The sequence below is a fragment of the Heptranchias perlo genome, chromosome 17, assembly GCF_035084215.1.
Source record: "Heptranchias perlo isolate sHepPer1 chromosome 17, sHepPer1.hap1, whole genome shotgun sequence".
In the NCBI taxonomy this organism is placed as follows: Eukaryota; Metazoa; Chordata; class Chondrichthyes; order Hexanchiformes; family Hexanchidae; genus Heptranchias; species Heptranchias perlo.
In genome coordinates this window covers 57,370,174-57,390,748 of record NC_090341.1, presented here as the reverse complement: position 1 = coordinate 57,390,748, position 20,575 = coordinate 57,370,174, and the positions used below count along the sequence as shown (strand labels likewise).

The 20,575-nt window shown below is 45.5% G+C and overlaps 1 protein-coding gene across 5 annotated transcripts in view; it reads left to right on the top strand.

The window, feature by feature from the left end:
- Positions 1–20,575, top strand: part of LOC137334327 (nuclear receptor subfamily 2 group C member 2-like) — a 166,665-nt gene that overhangs the window by 31,477 nt on the left and 114,613 nt on the right. For all 5 annotated transcript variants that reach the window (XM_067999020.1, XM_067999022.1, XM_067999019.1 and 2 more), the window contains 2 exons: positions 934–1,071; positions 12,104–12,340. In XM_067999020.1, coding sequence (XP_067855121.1) covers positions 1,000–1,071; positions 12,104–12,340 — 309 coding nt within the window. In that variant the 5' untranslated portion in view covers positions 934–999. The remainder of the gene's footprint in view (positions 1–933; positions 1,072–12,103; positions 12,341–20,575) is intronic.

Genomic DNA, 20,575 nt, shown 5'->3' with positions numbered 1-20,575 from the left:
GTTACTGTTTGGTGCAGTCCCGCCTGTGTATATTGGAGTTACTGTTTGGTGCAGTCCCACCTGCCTATGCTGGAGTTACTGTTTGGTGCAGTCCCGCCTGTGTATATTGGAGTTACTGTTTGGTGCAGTCCCACCTGCCTATGCTGGAGTTACTGTTTGGTGCAGTCCCGCCTGTGTATATTGGAGTTACTGTTTGGTGCAGTCCCACCTGCCTATGCTGGAGTTACTGTTTGGTGCAGTCCCACCTGCCTATGCTGGAGTTACTGTTTGGTGCAGTCCCACCTGTGATTGCTGGAGTTACTGTTTGGTGCAGTCCCACCTGCCTATGCTGGATTACTGTTTGGTGCAGTCCCGCCTGTGTATATTGGAGTTACTGTTTGGTGCAGTCCCACCTGCCTATGCTGGAGTTACTGTTTGGTGCAGTCCCGTCTGTGTATATTGGAGTTACTGTTTGGTGCAGTCCCACCTGCCTATGCTGGAGTTACTGTTTGGTGCAGTCCCACCTGCCTATGCTGGAGTTACTGTTTGGTGCAGTCCCACCTGCCTATGCTGGAGTTACTGTTTGGTGCAGTCCCACCTGCCTATGCTGGAGTTACTGTTTGGTGCAGTCCCACCTGTGTATATTGGAGTTACTGTTTGGTGCAGTCCCACCTGTGTATGCTGGAGTTACTGTTTGGTGCAGTCCCACCTGTGTATGCTGGAGTTTTTTAATCCCCATAGTAAAAATTCGCAATGTCCTTTGGAAAATGAAATGCAACTGTGAGTTCAGTTAACATTGAATTACTAACGAACGACATTCCACAGTCTCTCAAGAGCACTTTGAAAATGGGTTTCACTGGATGTTTTTGAACTATATTGTGCATCATTTACTGTAAACGTGACCCCACAATCCCGTAGGCTTTAATATGATTATTTTACATTATTGTATTCTAGACCACACAAGTTCATGCTCAAGTCACTAGTACAGTGGTACAGGCCACACTGTCAGGATCATCAGTGATGACCGGTCCTTCTGAGCGAATCCAGATAATTTCCACAGACTCTCCTGTATCCTCCCCTCAAAGGATTCAGGTATGTGGCAGAAAATCTCATTGCACAGGAGGCTTCAGAAGTGTGCTAAAATGTGTACAGAATATCAGGTCTGTCTTTGGGTAACCAGGTTAATTGTGTTGATGCTTAAAGAGTAGCTTTATCTTTGGGGTCTCCTATTTAAATATCAAACTGAAATGTGAATAAGTTGAATACTGATTTGATTTTCCTTGCGTCAATTTCTGCTAAATTTTAAACACTAGTTGACCACTTATGGCTTTGCACACAGGAAGCAAGAACAAGTGCAGTATTCACGTCAAGCAATGTAAGGGCGGGGGCAGTTGAATTGGACAAAGAATGGGAATGAGGGAAGGAAGCAAATGTGGAAAGGTGATTAACTTAATGCCAAACACAATATTTGCCTTAAATTCATTTCTCACCCAAATGTCAACCCATAGTGCCTTTCTTAAGTAAAGGTTTACTAACTCGACTACTCCTACAAGATGCACACCCTGTGGCCTCAGCGAAGCTGGTGGAAGGTGCTGTTAATGTTGGGACCCATGCCATCCCAGGAATCAGTCCGGTGAACCTTCGCTGCACTCCCCCTATAGCAAGTATATCTTTTCTTAGGTAAGGAGACCAAAACTGCACACAATACTCCAGGTGTGGTCTCACCAAGGCCCTGTATAACTGCAGAAAGACATCCTTGCTCCTATACTCAAATTTTCTTGCAATGAAGGACAACATACCCCTCAAATAATGAAGCAGTCCGAGCCCGCATGCAGCAAGACCTGGACAACATCCAGGCTTGGGCTTATACGTGGCAAGTAACATTCGCGCCAGACAAGTGCCAGGCAATGACCATCTCCAACAAGAGAGAGTCTAACCACCTCCCCTTAACATTCAACGGCATTACCATCGCCGAATCCCCCACCATCAACATCCTGGAGGTCACCATTGAACAGAAACTTAACTGGACCAGCCATATAAATACCGTGGCTACAAGAGCAGGTCAGAGGCTGGGTAATCTGTGGCGAGTGACTCACCTCCTGACTCCGCAAAGACTTTCCACCATCTACAAGGCACAAGTCAGGAGTGTGATGGAATACTCTCCACTTGCCTGGATGAGTGCAGCTCCAACAACACTCAAGAAGCTCGACACCATCCAGGACAAAGCAGCCCGCTTAATTGGCACCCCATCCACCACCCTAAACATTCACTCCCTTCACCACCGGCGCACTGTGGCTGCAGTGTGTACCATCCACAGGATGCACTGCAGCAACTCGCCAAGGCTTCTTCGACAGCACCTCCCAAACCGGCAACCTCTACTACCTAGAAGGACAAGGGCAGCAGGTGCGTGTGAACAACACCACCTGCACGTTCCCCTCCAAGTCACACACCATCCCGACTTGGAAATATATCGCCGTTCCTTCATCGTTGCTGGGTCAAAATTCTGGAACTCCCTTCCTAACAGCACTGTGGGAGAACCGTCACCACACAGACTTCAGCGGTTCAAGAAGGCGGCTCACCACCACCTTCTCAAGGGCAATTAGGGATGGGCAATAAATGCCGGCCTCGCCAGCGACGCCCACATCCCATGAGCGAATAAAAAAAAACTTGCCTTCCTAACTGCTTGCTGCACCTGCATGTTTGCTTTCTGTGACTGGTGTGCAAGGACACCCAGGTCCCTTTGTACATCAACATTCCCCAATCAATCTCCATTTAAATAATACTCTGTCTTTCTGTTTTTCCTTCTGAAGTGGATAACTTCACATTCATCCACATTATACAGCGCCTGCCATGTATTTGCCCTCTCACTCAACTTGTCTAAATCGCCTTGAAACCTCTTTGCATCCTCCTCACTATTCACGATCACACCTAGTTTTGTGTCGCCAGCAAACTTGGAAATATTACATTTGGTTCCCTCATCCAGATCATTGATATATATTGTGAATAGCTGGGGCCCAAGCACTGATCCCTGCGGTACCCCACTAGTCACTGCTTGCCACCCAGAAAAAGACCCATTTATTCCTACTCTCTGTTTCCTGTCTGTTAACCAATTTTCAATCCATGCCAGTATATTCCCCCCAATCCCATGTGCTTTAATTTTGCACACTAACCTCTTATGTGGGACTTTATCAAAGGCCTTCTGAAAATCCAAATAAACCACATCCACTGGTTCTCCCTTATCTATTCTACCAGTTACATCCTCAAAAAAGTTCCAGTAGGTTTGTCAAACAGATTTCCCTTTCATAAATCCATGTTGACTTTTGTCTAATCCCGTTGATATTTATTACATCCTTTATAATTGACTCTAGCATTTTCCCCACTACTGATGTTGGGCTAACCTGTCTGTAGTTCCCTGTTTTCTCTCTCCCTCCTTTTTTAAATAGTGGGGTTACATTTGCCACCCTCCAATCTGCAGGAACTGTTCCATAATCTATAGAATTTTGGAAGATGACAACTAATGCATCCACTATTTCCATGGCTACCTTTTTTAGTACTCTGGGATGCAGATTATCAATCAGGACCTGGGGATTTATCAGCTTTCAGTCCCGTTAATTTCTCCAGCACTATTTTTTTTACTAATACTAATTTCCTTTAATTTCTCCTTCTCACTAGTCCCCTGGTTCCCTAGCATTTCTGGGAAGTTATTTGTGTCCTCTTCCATGAAGACAGAACCAAAGTATTTGTTTAATTGCTCTGCCATTTCCTTGTTCCCCATTATAAATTCTCCCATTTCTGACTGTAAGGGACCTACATTTGTCTTCACTAATGGACCACATTAGTGACGACAATGCTGGAAGCAGATCCCTCCACACTTTCAACCATGGTGCTGAAACTCCTTGGCCGGCCTTCCACTACCTGATATCACTGCTTGTGTAAGGCATGTAGTTTTTGTTTTCATAGTTGTGCCCCTGAAGTCCGCAGAGCTGGGACAGGACTCGCCATCTAGCAAGCTGTCTCCTGGGCTGCCCTGCTACTAGTTCCTGCTGCTGCTCACTAGTGCTGAGTGCTTCACCACATGCACATCTCTGTAACTCACTTTCTAACCCAGTCTGTGTGCTGGGGGCTCACGGTGCCTCCTCAGAATGATTCTCCTCCTGCAGACTGTGGCTGTTGCGAAGGACCTAAATGGGACAAGAGTTAGCCTGGCTTTGACAGGCTGGACAGTAGCAGGTGACAGGGATCACAATGCAGCTTGATGTGAGCAGGCTGCTTGATTGTGCGCTTTTGGCAGTTTCATGAAGGGGTGCAAGTAACATTCAGAGACCTTGCTCAGAGTAGCCCCGGGCCTCGAAATCTCCTGTTCTCACAGCTCTAGAGGGGCCAATGATTTCCGGCACTTGCTGCTCCAGCTCAGAGAGATTCATGATGTTGGCTGGTCCTCTCCCAGTCTTGCTTCTCTCCCTTATGTTATCGTTATTTTGTCCTGCAGAGAAAGAGAGGGTGAGGGTTATTGAGTGTCTCCTACAAAGGAGAGTGCCCATGTCTGGGGCTTCTGCTTTCTTTGCACGTGCTGAGTGGGACAAGAAGCAAGCAGGATGGGGAGATGTTGAATAGAAAACATTGGGATGATTTTTATCTCGGAGTTGGGAATCCAGCACGTCAGTAGATATTCGCGTGGGGAACGTAGAAGCGAATTGAGTGCATGGTAATCTGCGATCGCAACTCAAGGTAAAGTAAGTATTTGTGCTTCCGGGCTTCCCATGCGCCAGGCAGCCAGATTGACAGCCTGGCTGCCTGTCGGGAGAGAAAGGAACTGCAAATCAGAGAGGGGGGCAGGAGGGAGAGAGAGAGAGAGAGAGAGAGAGAGAGAGATCGTGGGCCATGGAACAAATCGGAGGGGTGGGAGGGGAGGTGAGGGGCCTTGGATGACATCGGGTGGGCCTTGAGGGTCGGGAGGCCCAGCATCGCAAGATCGGGGGGCCCAGCACCGGAAGATCGGGGGGCCCGGCATCGGGTTGGGGGGGTGGGGGTCATCCGATCGCGGAATCCTGTCGGCCAGTTGAGCTTGTTGGGCCTGGATAAAACACTCCTCCTCCTCTGGGCCCACAAGCAGTGCAATAAAGGCCCTCCCTCACCTCATGGATCGTAAAAGGCGGGAGGTTTAGAGGGGATTTGAGAAAGAACTTTTTCACCCAGAGGGTGGTTGGAGTCTGGAACTCACTGTCTGAAAGGGTTGTGGAGGCAGGAACCCTCACAACATTCAAGAAGCATTTGGATGAGCACTTGAAATGCCATAGCATACAAGGCTACGGACCCAATGCTGGAATATGGGATTAGAGTAGACAGGGCTGATGGCCGGCGCGGACACGATGGGCCGAAGGGCCTCTATCCGTGCTGTATAACTCTATGACTCTATGACCTTCCCACCTGCTTTTACCTGACATGAATCGGAAGCGATGGAAACCCCAAATAGGGAAGGTTAAATTCATTTTACTTTTGTAATATACAAAATATTAAGTACCTCAAGTATTTCAGTGAGGTACATTGCCCCTTTAAGTATAGACCCGCCGGCTCGAAGTGAGGGTGGGACTTCCAGGTATCTGTTGTGTATGCGTATCCTGAGACAAACCTGGAATTGGGCAGGTTGAAGCCGGGATGCAGTCCCACTCCAAAAAGCTGTTATTTTAACCTCCCACCCGTCCCCAACCCACCCGACATTGGAGGTTAAAATTACCCTCCATGTGTCTGCAGTTTCAAGGACTTTGGACTTTGGAGAGGAGAGGGATGTACGAGACACAGAGAGTATGTGACTAGCTAAAGGGGTGTGGGAGAGACAGGTGAAAGGGAAGCATAAAAACCCGGCAAAGCACAGCAGGCTCCAGTGGCCCAGGAGCTCGGCACAAAGAGTGGAGAGGACCCAGTCAGCACTGTGTTCCAACACGGGCGGGAGAGGGTACCCAACCCAACCACCACATAAATACTGCGGCTACAAGAGCAGGTCAGAGGCTGGGTATTCTGTGGTAAGTGGCACACCCCCTGACTCCCCGAAGCCTCTCTGCCACCTACAAGGTACAAGGCAGGAGTGTGATGGAATACTCTCCACTTGCCTGGATGAGGGCAGCTCCAACAACACTCAAGCAGCTCGATTGATTGGCACCCCATCCACCACCTTAAATGTTCACTCCCTTCAGCACCGGTGCACCGTGGCTGCAGTGTGTGCCATCCTCAGGATGCACTGCAGCAACTCGCCAAGGATTCTTCGCGATCTCTACCACCTAGAAGGGCAAGGGAAGCAGGTGCACGGGAACACCATCACCTCCGAGTTCCCCTCCAATTAAGAACCATCCTGACTTGGACATATATCGCCAGTCCTTCATTGTCACTGGTTCAAAATCCTGAACTCCCGACCTAACAGCACTGTGGGAGCACCTTCACCACACAGTCTGCAGCGGTTCAAGAAGGCGGCCCATCAACACCTTCTCAAGGGGCAACTAGGGATGGGCAATAAATGCCGGCCTTATTAGTGATGCACATATTCCAAGAATTAATATTAAAAGAAAGCCCATCCCCACAGATAGCGAAGTCCAGGAAGGGTCAAGTCAGAGATGGATCACGTAAAGGTACGGAATTGGAAGCAGAATTAATGAAATTCTCTAGATCGGGTGCGAGCAGGAAGCAGCACTGACAGAATCATCAATGTAACAGAGGAGGGGTCAAGGTGGGTACCTGAACCCAGACATGTTGCCTGTACGGACATCGATGGGACATGCTTATGTAATTAGTAATTTTGTGGCTGTTGACCAGCGCCATTGTTTCCAAACTGAAATTGCAAGCAAGTGACCATTGGATTTTTGCAACAGCTATTCAGGCTAAGGGCTAATATCCTGTGTATCTTTTTGAAGCATTATTTGAATGGTTATTAGAGCAAAAGTATGTCACTGTCTTTCTAACACAGGTTTTGAACAGGTTGTTCAAGTTATCTGGCACATATCAATGTATCATGTCATTGTGTGGCAGTGGTTTTGATTGATAGGAAATTTAGGTTAGCCCTGTGAGTAGGGCAGGGCTAATGATACCTTGTAGATTTGATGGACTGCTCTGTGGCCAGGGGATTCCAATTCCGGGTTTATATTGGGCTAGCTGTGTGTAGCTGAGTTGGTCTGTCTGAGAAAGACTGGGCTATTTAACCTTGTAATAGTGTTTCGCCATGTAAAAAGTGAACAACTGTTTTGATTGATCAGTGCATGTTGAGATATAGCTCAGGAGATGCATTTGTTGTTTCTGATACACCAAGGAGAATAGTAAAGTTTGTAATGACTGTAAATAACTAAAGTGTTTGTTGATTGATAGCTTGAGCCTTGGTCTGATCCAGTATATATCACTTGTCTCAGCTAGATGAGGAACTTCATGTGAAAGCACATTGTACAATGGTGAGAATCATAGAAAGTTACAGCACAGATGGAGGCTATTCGGCCCATCATGTCTGTGCCGGCCAGGAAAGAGCTATCCAGCTTAAACCCAATTTCCAGCACTTGGTCCGTAGCCCTGTAGGTTACGGCACTTCAAGTGCACATCCAAGTACTTTTTAAATGAGTTAAGAGTTTCTGCCTCTACCATCCTCTTAGCCAGTGAGTTCCAGACCCCCACCGCCCTCTGGGTGAAAAAATGTTTCCCCAGCTCCTCTCTAGTCCTTCTACCAATTACTTTAAATCTATGCCCCCTGGTCACTGACCCCTCTGCTAAGGGAAATAGATCCTCCCTAGCCACTCTATCACTACCATCACCCCTCGGCCTCCTCTGTTCCAATGAAAACAACCCCAGCCTATCCAATTTTTACTCATAGCTAAAATTCTCCAGTCCTGGCAACATCCTCGTAAATCTCCTCTGTACCCTCTCCAGTGCAATCACATCTTTCCTGTAATGTGGTGACCAGAACTGTACACAGTACTCAAGCTGTGGCCTAACTAGTGTTTCATACAGTTCCAACATAACCTCCCTGCTTTTGTATTCTATGCCTCGGCTAATAAAGGAAAGTATCCCTTATGCCTTTTTATCCACATTATCTATCTGTCCTGCTACCTTCAGGGATCTGTGGACATGAACTCCAAGGCCCCTTTCTTACTCTACATCTCTCAGTATCCTCCCATTTATTGTGTACTCCCTTCCCTTGTTTGCCATCGCCAAATGCATTATCTCACATTTCTCCGATTGAATTCCCTTTGCCACTTTTCTGCCCACCTGACCAGTCCATTGATATCTTCCTGCAGTCTACAGCTTTCCTCCTCACTATCAACCACAAGGCTAATTTTTGAATCATCTGCAAACTTCAAGCCCCTTACATTTAGGTCTAAATTATTAATGTATACCACAAAAAGCAAGGGTCCTAGTGCTGAGCCCTGTGGAATCCCACTGGAAACAGCCTTCCAGTCACAAAAACACTCGTCGACCATTACCCTTTGCTTCCTACCACAGAGCCAATTTTGGATCCCATGGGCTTTTACTTTTCTGACCAGTCTGCCATGTGGGACCTTGTCAAAAGCCTTGCTGAAATCCATGTAGACTACGTCAAACCCGCTACCCTCACCTTGTTACCTCAAAAAATTCAATCAAGTTAGTCAGACATGACCTTCCCTTAACAAATCCACTCTGACTGTCCTTGATTAATCCGTGCCTTTCTAAATGACTACTAATACTGTCCCTCAGAATTGTTTCCAATAATTTGCCCACCACCGAGGTAAGACTTACTGGCCTGTAATTACTCGGTCTATCCTTTTGTCTTTTTAAACAACGGTACAACGTTAACAGTCCTCCAATCCTCCGGCACCACGCCTGTATCCAGTGAGGATTGGAAAATGATGGTCAGAGCCTCCACTATTTCCTCCCTTGCTTCTCTTAACAGCCTGGGATACATTTCATCCGGGCCTGGCGATTTATCTGCTTCCAGAGATGCTAAACCCCTTAATACTTCCTCCTTCACTAAGTTTATCCCATCCAATATTTCACACTCCTCCTCCTTATCTACAGTGTCTGCATCGTCTCCTTCATTTTAAAAAATTCGTTCATGGGATGTGGGTGTCGCTGGCGAGGCCGGCATTTATTGCCCATCCCTAATTGCCCTTGAGAAAGTGGTGGTGAGCTGCCTTCTTGAACTGTGTGGTGAAGGTTCTCCCACGGTGCTACTAGGGAGTTCCAGGATTTTGACCCAGCGACGATGAAGGAACGGCGATATATTTCCAAGTCAGGGTGGTATGTGACTTGGAGGGGAACGTGCAGATGGTGTTGTTCCCATGTGCGTGCTGCCCTTGTCCTTCTAGGTGGTAGAGGTCGCAGCTTTGGGAGGTGCTGTCGAAGAAGCCTTGGCGAGTTGCTGCAGTGCATCCTGTAGATGGTACACACTGCGGCCACGGTGCGCCGATGATGAAGGGAGTGAATGTTTAGGGTGGTGGATGGGGTGCCAATCAAACGGGTTGCTTTGTCCTGGATGGTGTCGAGCTTCTTGAATGTTGTTGGAGCTGCATTCATCCAGGCAAGTGGAGAGTATTCCATCACACTCCTGACTTGTGCCTTGTAGATGGTAGAAAGGCTTTGGGGAGTCAGGAGGTGAGTCACTCGCCGCAGAATCCCCAGCCTCTGACTTGCTCTTGTAACCACAGTATTTATGTGGCTGGTCCAGTTAAGTTTCTGGTCAATGGTGACCCCCAGGATGTTGATGGTGGGGGAATCAGCAATGGTAATGCAGTTGAACGTCAAGGGGAGGTGGTTAGACTCACTCTTGTTGGAGGTGGTCATCTCAGCCCCAGGGCATTGCAGCAGGAATTCCTCGGGGCAGTGTCCCAGGCCAAACCATCTTCAGCTGCTTCATCAATGACCTTCCCTCCATCATAAGGTCAGAAATGGGGAATTTCACTGATGATTGCACAGGACTGCTTCATTATTTGAGGGATTGCGAATGGAACTGAACCCTGTGCAATCATCAGTGAAATTCCCCATTTCTGACTTTATGATGGAGGGAAGGTCATTGATGAAGCAGCTGAAGATGGTTTGGCCTGGGACACTGCCCTGAGGAACTCCTGCTGCAATGCCCTGGGGCTGAGATGATTGGCCTCCAACAACCACTACCATCTTCCTTTATGCTTAGTATGACTCCAGCCACTGGAGAGTTTTCCCCCTGATTCCCATTGACTTTCAATTTTACTAGGGCTCCTTGGTACCACACTTGGTCAAATGTTGCCTTGATGTCAAGGGCAGCCATCCTCTCCTCACCTCACCTCTGGAATTCAGCTCCTTTGTCCATGTTTGGACCAGGGCTGTAATGAGGCCTGGAGCTGAATGGTCCTGGCGGAACCCAAACTGAGCATTGGTGAGGTTATTGGTGAGCAAGTGCTGCTTGATAGCACTGTCGACGACGCCTTCCATCACTTTGCTGATGATTGAGAGTAGATTGATGGGGCAGTAATTGGCTGGATTTGATTTGTCGTGCTTTTTGTGGACAGGACATACCTGGGCAATTTTCCATATTGTCGGGTAGATGCCAGTGTTGCAGCTGTACTGGAACAGCTTGGCTGGAGGTGCGGCTAGTTCTGGAGCACAAGTCTTTAGCACTACATTCGGGATGTTGTCGGGGCCCTTAGACCTTGCTGTATCCAGTGCTTTCAGCTGTTTCTTGATATCATGTAGAGTGAATCGAATTGGTGACTCTGCCATCTTTGAGGATGGAGATGTTTACAGAGCCTCCTCTTTCCATTAGTTGTTTAATTGTCCACCACCATTCACGACTGAATGTGGCAGGACTACAGAGCTTTGATCTGATGCATTGGTTGTGGAATCGCTTAGCTCTGTGTATAGCATGTTGCTTCTGCTGTTTAGCATGCATGTAGTCTTGTGTTGTAGCTTCACCAAGTTGACATCTTGTTTTTAGGTACGCCTGGTGCTGCTCTTGGCATGCTCTTCTATACTCCTCAGATCCCCTGGCTTGTTGGTAATGGTAGAGTGAGGAATATGCCGAGCCATGAGGTTACAGATTGTGCTGGAATACAATTCGGCTGCTGCTGATGGCCCACTGCGCCTCATGAATGCCCAGTTTTGAGCTGCTGGATCAGTTCTGAATCTATCCCATTTAGCACGGTGATAGTGCCACACAACACTTTGGATGGTGTCCTCAGTGTAAAGACGGGACTTCGTCTCCAGAAGGACTGTGCGGTGGTCACTCCTACCATTCTGCGACAGGTAGATTGGCGAGGACAAGGTCAAGTAGTTTTTTTCCCTCGTGTTGGTTCACTCACCACCTGCCGCAGGCCCAGTCTGGCAGCTATGTCCTTCAAGACTCGGCCAGCTCGGTCAGTAGTGGTGCTACCGAGCCACTGTTGGTGATGGACATTGAAGTCCCCCATCCAGAGTACATTCTGTGCCCTTGCTACCCTCAGTGCTTCCTCCAAGTGGTGCTCAACATGGAGGAGGACTGATTCATCAGCTGAGGGAGGGCGGTAGGTGGTAATCAGCAGGAAGTTTCCTTGCCCATTAGACCTGATGCCATGAGATTTCATGATGTACGGAGTCAGTACAGACTTCCAGGGCCACTCCCTCCTGACTTTTGTGGAGGTAGACGCAAAGTATTCATTAAGAACCATATCCACATCTTCCGCCTCCACACATAGGTTACCTTTTTGGTCTCTAGTAGACCCTACTCTTTCCTTAGTTATTATCTTGTTCTCTATGTATTTATAAAACACCTTTGGGTTTTCCTTGATTTTACTTGCCAGTATTTTTTCATGCCCTCTGTTTGCTCCCCTAATCTTTTTAATTTCACCCCTGTACTTTCTATACTCCTCTAGAGTGCTCTGGGCATAGATACTGGGCAGGTCAAGGCCCATTCGGTCCTAATGGGGTGTAAGATCCACTGCTGGATGTGCTCAGTGACACACCACCTGTGTGGAACATCCAGCCTAAACCCCAAAAATGTAACAGTGTCCAACAAAAATAGTTGAAAGAAGTTGAACTATTTAAAAGAAGTAAAAGGTTTTTCAGCTCTGGTTTGTAGGCTTCAGTAGTGGGACTCATGTCCGACACTAAAACTGAATCTTTCACGTTCCTGATTATATAAAATTGCCAACTTTGTTTTTTGCAGATTGTAACTGACCAACAAACAGGGCAGAAAATACAGATAGTGACAGCTTTAGACCCAGCTGCATCCTCCAAACAGTTTATTTTGGCCACTCCAGATGGCAGAGGTGCAGGAAAAGTGATACTGGCTGGTGGAGACAGCCCAGTCCAAGGAAAACTTATTCTGACAACGCCTGAAAGCTCCAGTCCTAAGCAGTTAATTCTCACCACTACGGATGGCATTGTGCCCCAAAGATTTCAGGTAAACAACACACGCTACACACTGTCGCACATCGCCCAAATCAGAGGTTCTTCGAGTTACTGGGGTAGAAATGCGTCTTGTGTGGTAGAGCAAAACGGGCGGTATTGGATGCCGTTATATAGAACTGACCATCAAGCTGACGATACCGAGCGGCCGGATACCAAGCGGGCAATACCGAGCGGCCGGATACCAAGCGGGCAATAACGAGCGGCCGGATACCGAGCAGGCGATACGACACCGCCCGTTAGCATTACTGTCCAAGACCAATTTCTACCAAGCTGTATCAGAGGCCCATTCTGTGAGGCCTGAAGTCACATAGCATTGAATTTGCTAATAATTCAGATTTAGTTTTAGCTCTAAATTCCCACTTTGCTGTGTAATTTACATTGCTTAATTTGAATCATTAGATAATTCCATTTTTTTTGTGCAAAGAATGTCTGATTTATTAAGAGCAGGCTCTCCACGGGAAGATGACATCAAAACATCAGCTGCTCTCAATTAATCTCATGGAATAATTTCCTACCCAGTGTGTGTTTTAAATAATAGCTCAGGCACTGCTCACCTGGTTGGTTTCATTACATATTTGATGGAGCAAGTCATATGATTTGAACTGTAGTACTATATGTTATAGGGAATGGTCTGACTGGTATATATTATAACACAGGTCGGGGCCTGACCATCACAAGATCATTACGAATGAAGGCATCGTTCAGCCCTTCTTAATGCATCTATCAAGAAAGACTCTACATTCTCCCCATTGAAGCATCCAATTGTTTCTTAAATGGTTCCAGTGTTTTGCCTCCACTATCCTATCTGTGAGTTCATTCCACACATTGACCACATTCTGTGTGAAGAAGAACTTCCTGATATCAGTCCTAAATTTACATTTTAATAGGTTGAACCTGTGTCCCCTTTTCTACTCTCACAATTAATTTAAAGTAATATTCCAGATTTACCTATCCATTCTTACATATGTCAGTGTCAGCTGTGGCTCAGTGGGTAGCACTCTCTCGACTCTGAGTCAGGAGGTTGTGGGTTCAAGTCCCACTCCGGAGACTTGAGCCCCTCTATATTCTAGGCTGGCACTCCAGTGCAGTACTGAGGGAGAGCTGCACTGTCGGAGGTACCGTCTTTCAGATGAGATGTTAAACCGAGGCCCCGTCTTCCCTCTCAGGTGGATGTAAAAGATTCCATAGCACCATTTTGAAGAAGAGCAGGGTACACTGGGCAATATTTATCCCTCAACCAACATCTTTAAAACAGATTATATGGTCATTGCTGTTTGTGGGATCTTGCTGTGTGCAAATTGGCTGCCGCATTTCCTACATTACAACATTGACTACACTTCAAAAGTACTTCATTGGCTGTGAAGCACTTTGGGACGTCCTGAAGTGGCGAATGGTGCTATATAAATTCAAGTTCTTTCTTTCTTTACCTCTATGAGATCATCTGTCACGCACCTCTATTCAAGCTGAATAGCCAATGTTCTCCAGTCTTTATAGGCAAGTGTGAGGTCATCCACTTTGGACCTAAAAAGGATAAGGTCAGAGTACTTTCTAAATGGTGAAAAACAGTGGAGGTCCAAAACGACTTGGGGGTCCATGTACATAGATCATTAAAATGTAATGGATAGGAACAGAAAATAATCAAAAAGGCTAATGGAATGCTGGCCTTTATATCCAGAGGACTAGAATACAAGGGGGTAGAAGTTATGCTACAGCTATATAAAGCCCTGGTTAGACCACACCTAGAATAATGTGTTCAGTTCTGGGCACCGCACCTTAAGAAGGATATATTGGCGTTGGAGGGAGTGCAACGTAGATTTCTATAGAACGATACCTGGACTCCAAGAGTTAAATTATGAGGAGAGATTATACAAACTAGGGTTGTATTCCCTGGAATTTAGATGATTAAGGGGTGATTTGATTGAAGTTTTCAAAATATTAAGGGGAACTGATACGGTAGATAGAAACTATTTCTGCTGGTTGGGGAGTCTAGGACTAGGGGACATAGCCTAAAAATTAGAGCCAGCACTTTCAGGAGTGAAGTTAGGAAATGCTTCTATACGCAAAGGGTAGTAGAAGTTTGGAACTCTCTTCCGCAAATGGCAATTGATGCTAGCTCAATTGTTCATTTTAAATCTGAGATTGATAGATTTTTGTTAACCAAAGATATTAAGGGATATGGGGCTAAGGCGGGTATATGAAGTTAGGTCACAGATCAGCCATGATCTCATTGAATGGCGGAACAGGCTCGAGAGGCTAAATGGCCTAATCCTGTTCCTATATTCATATGTTCCTCATAACTCAGACCCCAGACACTGAAAATCAGCATTGGGGCTCTCCTCTGCAGCGCCTCCAGTGTTTGGAAGTCTCCCTTCGGTCTACCAGAACCAGAATTTAATGTGTAGTCCGACCAGAGCACTGTACAGTTTGATCATGACTTCCTTTGACTTGTATTTAACTGTTTTGGCTGTGTAGTTCAACATCCTATTGCTTAGGCATCGGGTTGACCAAGGTTTCTGTTTTTTATTTAACTTTAGCCATTACTATTTTAATACCATTCATGTCATCTATTTTTTTTCCTTCCTATGAGCAGTACTTTACACTTGTCAACATAAATTCTATCTGCCATTGTTCAGCACAATTTCCTATTTTATCCCAACTCATTCTGTATTTTCTGAGCTGCCTCTTCTGATTCCATTGTCCTTCTAGTTCGGGATCATCTGCAAATTTGACCAATATGCATTGAGTTTCTGAATCCAAGTCAGTGATGTAAATTAGAATCAGTAGTGGACCTAGCACCAAGCCCTAGGACTCCTCACTCGGTACTTTCTCCACCTTGATGTAATGAATACTCACTAACCATAAGCCAATTTCTTATCCATTTCCAGAGTTTATCCTGAATCCCCACAGCTTTGAGTTCAACACATAACCTTTCATGTGGATCATTGTCAAATGCCTTTTGTTGTGGGGCTTTCAGCAGTCAACTTGGGTTGGCTGGGTTGAAGAAGTTGGTCAGCATGATCTTCCCCTTATGAATCCATGTTGACTGCCGTTTACTAGGTTACTATTGTATAGATAATCCTCAGGATTATTCCTGATAATCAATTCCATTATTTTACATGGATTGGAAATGAGACTAATGGATCTGTAGTTTTCTTTGTTATTTTATACCCCTTTCCGAAAATAGGCACCATATTAGCCTGTTTCCAATCTGCTGGCACCTCTCCAGTGTCCAGTGACTACCTCATAATGATTATCAGGGTCTCACAAATCTCCTCCCTTGTCTCTCTCAGCACTCTGAGTTCAGACTGCACATGCCAGCTGGAAGACAAGTTATGCAATAACAGAGGAAAATCCCATTATAAATGGGCAGAGAAATTTAAAACAGTAAAAGGTTGACACAGAAGTGTGACAAAAGCATGACATCAGGAATATGGTTTTGTAGACAGGAAGCACATGCAGATGTAAGTTTTTGAATATATTAGATAGATTTCCATTATAAATTCCATTGCTCACGTTTTATAATGGAAACTGCCTATGTAAACTTGTCACGCTGTAATTACAGCCTCCTGCCAGTTGTGATGCTTTAGCACTTCTACTGGCAGGAGGATGCAATTCCTGTATGATATGTTTATGTAGGCACTTTCTATTATAAATGGACTTAGGATTTTATCATGGAAAAAGTTGACAGCAAGTGTCCATTCGTTACATCCCAGCAGGGGGTTTAACTAAACAGATAACACAGATGCCGTGAGCTTCCACGTCAAGAGGGGTGGCTTTTAATTTAAGGTAGTAACTTTGATTGGAGGCTCAATTAATCAATCGGCAACACACACATGGGTCAGAGAAAAGTCTTTATTTTCTCTCTCTCCCTCTGGAGGCACACTCCAGAACAGCCAGAGACACAGACAGATCTCAACCTTTAGGCGGCGAATGCGAGATCAGTGAGAAACACAAACACAAGCTTGAGTACGGCAGAGTGAATCCACAGTGCTGGGAACCAAATGTTAGTGCTAGATAGCTCAGGGACACCAAACCTGTAAGTGAGTTTAGCCTGTAATAAAAGCTGGGTTGCGTGGTTTGAGGAGGAGGAGTAGGGAATTGATTGATTGCAGCTGGAAATCTGTCTTCTGTTCTTTCATGTATTCATGTAAAATAAACTAGTTTGTTGATTTACAGTGTCTGCCTTCCGAAAAGATAGGAGAACCCAATAATGGAATAATCACAATATCCAGTACAAGGAGCAAGGGTCTGTAATGGTCCCTGGGTCACTAGATGCTGGGCAGTAAAGGTGGGCTTCGGGTCATTGGAGATACCAGGTTAAGGAGTGACTGGTCATGCTGAACATGAAAGGGTATCGAGTGTAGACTCATGAAATTTGTAATACTCACATTCCATCCCCAGTTGCGCCAAACCCGAGGTTCCCCATCCAGTGATACCAAGTCCCCCCCAACTACCACACTCTAGCAGTCACCCTACAGTACTGTCAAACAGCAGGAAACCTTCCCCCTACTGCCAAGCCCATGGGCCCTTCTCCAGTATTGTCAAACCCCAGGATTGCCCTATTGCCCACTCCCCTCCAGCTACCTACCTCCACTTGGTGGATCCTACAAACCATATTGCTGTATATTTTCATCATTAAGAACATAATAAATAGGAGCAGGAGTAGGCCAAACGGCCCCTCAAGCTTGCCCTGCCATTCAGTAAGATCATGGCTGATCTTTGACCTCAACTCCACTTTCCTGGCTGATCCCCATATTCTTTGATTCCTTTAGAATCCAAAAAATTATCGATCTCATCCTTGAATTTACTCAACAACTCAGAATCCACAGCCCTCTAGGGTAGAGAATTCCAAAGATTCACAACCCTCTGAATGAAGAAATTTCTCCTTATCTCAGTCCCAAATGTCCGACCCCTTATCCTGAGGCTAAGTCCACTAGATCTAGACTCTCCAGCCAGGGGAAACCTCTCAGCATCTACCCTGTCGAGCCCCCTCAGAATCTTATATGTTTCAATGAGATCACCTCTCATTCTTCTACACTCCATTCTACTCAACCTCTCCTCATAGGTCGACCCTCTCATCCCAGGAATCTTTAAAACTGCTGAGATGAAAATTAAATGCATGACTTTCTATAAAGGCCCCTCGTTTACAGTTTTCACAGAATAATGGACAAAATTGAGTAATTCAAGCCCCAAAGCACCAGAAGGATTCCAGAGTATATATATGGTATTTATACATTATTATCTATTATATGATTCAGAGGCCCTGATGTTGTTCCCCACAAGCGAATCCTCTGACTCACCATGAGCAACCCACAGGAGATAAGAACATAAGAAATAGGAGCAGGAGTAGGCCAATCGGCCCCTCGAGCCTGCTCCGCCATTCAATAAGATCATGGCTGATCTGATCCTAACCTCAAATCTAAATTCATGTCCAATTTCCTGCCCGCTCCCCGTAACCCCTAATTCCCTTTACTTCTAGGAAACTGTCTATTTCTGTTTTAAATTTATTTAATGATGTAGCTTCCACAGCTTCCTGGGGCAGCAAATTCCACAGACCTACTACCCTCTGAGTGAAGAAGTTTCACCTCATCTCAGTTTTGAAAGAGCAGCCCCTTATTCTAAGATTATGCCCCCTAGTTCTAGTTTCACCCATCCTTGGGAACATCCTTACCGCATCCACCCGATCAAGCCCCTTGACAATCTGATATGTTTCAATAAGATCGCCTCTCATTCTTCTGAACTCCAATGAGTAGAGTCTCAATCTACTCAACCTCTCCTCATATGTCCGCCCCCTCATCCCCGGGAAATCTGGTGCTATATGTAAGAGCGTAGTCCTTGAATTGTTAGGGGCTCCTTTTCTTGGACAGAAAACAGAGAGTAGTGGTGAACGGTTGTTTTTCAGACTGGAGGGAAGAATACAGCGGTGTTCCCCTGGGGCCAGTATTAGGACCACTGCTCTTTTTAATATATATTAATGACCTGAACTTGTATAATTTCAAAGTTTACAGATGACGCAAAACTCAAAAATGTGGAGGATAGTAGCAGACTTCAGGAAGACATGGAGAGACTGGTGAAATGGGCAGACACATGACAGATGAAATTTAACGCAGAGAAGTGTAAAGTGATACATTTTGGTAGGAAGAATGAGGAGAGGCAATATAAACTAAATGGTACAATTTTAAAGGGAGTGCAGGAACAGAGAGACCTGGGGGTATTTGTACACAAATCTTTGAAGGTGGCAGGACAAGTTGAGAAGGCTGTTTTTAAAAAAAAAAGCATATGGGATCCTGGGTTTTATTAATAGAGGCATAGAGTACAAAAGCAAGGAAGTTATGCCAAACCTTTATAAAACACTGGTTAGGCCTCAGCTGGAGTATTGTGTTCAATTTTGGGCACCACACTTTAGGAAAGACATCAAGGCATTAGAGAGGGCTTGGAAGAGATTTACTAGAATGGTTCCAGGGATGAGGGACTTCAGTTAAGTGGAGAGACTGGAGAAGCTGGGGTTGTTCTCCTTAGAACAGAGAAGGTTAAGGGGAGATTTGATAGAGGTGTTCAAAATCATGAACGGTTTTGATAAGTGTAAATAAGGAGAAACTGTTTCCAGTGGCAGAAGAGTCGGTAACCGGAGGACACAGATTTAAGGTGATCGGCAAAAGAACCAGAGGCAACATGAGGCAACCTCTTTCACGCAACAAGTTGTTATGATCTGGAATACACTGCCTGAAAGGGTGGTGGAAGAAGAATCAATAATAATTTTCAAAATGGAACTGGATAAATACTTGAAGGGAAAAAATTTGCAGGGCTATGGGGAAAAATTGGGGAATGGGACTAATTGGATAGATCTTTCAAAGAACTGGCACAGGCACGATGGGCAGAATGGTCTCCTCCTGTACTGTAAAATATTATGATACTACGATACTTAACTAATTAAACCCAATCCCCTGTGCTTGGCTGGCTAATAACCACCTGGTCTGAATTTCTGTTTCCTCGCATCATTACAACACAACACAGACACCTGCAATCCATGAGTGAGCCAAACCTCACTGGAACATTTGGGACTTTTACCTTTTTGGCTAGAATTGGAAGCTGCAGAGTTGCAAATGTAGTGCCTCCACCCTGATAGTTTGGAACTTAAAATATAAACCTGGAAAAAAAATCAAACCTTTTGAGCAAAATAACACGTGCTGCACTCCCACATATTCATTGTGTATTGGTGTGAACGCTAACAGCTGCTCATGGGACATTGTCAGTCTGTCACTGGGTGGTACAAGAATATCTGCCTCAAAGTCTTGGGGCAGATACTGGCCTGGATTTCTTCCATGTTGCTGGAGCACCTGTGTTGAAGTCCTCCTGATATATGGACCCAAAGTACAAGTAGGGTTAACATGTGGCTGATGCCTCTATCTCCAAGAAGCCATCCTGGTGCATAGAAGTGCATAGAATGTACAGCTCAGAAATAGGCCATTCAGCCCTGCATTCAGGTCTATGCCGGTGCTCCACATGAGCCTCCTCCCTCCCTACTTCATCTAACCTTATCAGCATAACCTTCTATTCCTTTCTCCCTCGTGTGTTTATCTAACTTCCCCTTCAATGTATCTATGCTATTCACCTCAACTACTCCTTGTGGTAGCGAGTTCCACATTCTCACCACTCTCTGGGTAAAGAAGTTTCTCCTGAATTCCCTATTAGATTTATTATTGACTGTCTTATATTTACGGCCCCTAGTTCTGGTCTCCCCCGCAAGTGGAAACATCTTCTCCATGTCTACCCTATCAAAACTTTCATAATCTTAAAGACCTCTATCAGGTTACCCCTCAGTCTTCTCTTTTCTAGAGAAAAGAGCCCCAGGCTGTTCAATCTTTCCTGATATAACTTCTCAGTTCTGGTATCATCCTAGTAAATCTTTTTTGCACCTTCTCCAGTGCCTCTATATTCTTTTTATAATATGGAGACCAGAACTGTTCAGAATACTCCAAGTGTGGTCTAACCAAGGTTCTATACAAGTTTAGCATAACTTCCCTGCTTTTCAATTCTATCCCTCTAGAACTGAACCCCAGTGCTTGGTTTGCTTTTTTTATGGCCTTATTAACCTGTGTTGCTACTTTTAGTGATTTGTGTATCTGTACGCCCAGATCCCTTTTAGTGATTTGTGTATCTGTACCCCCAGATCCCTCTGCTCCTCTACCCCATTTAGACTCTTATTATCCAAGGAGTGTGTAGTTCA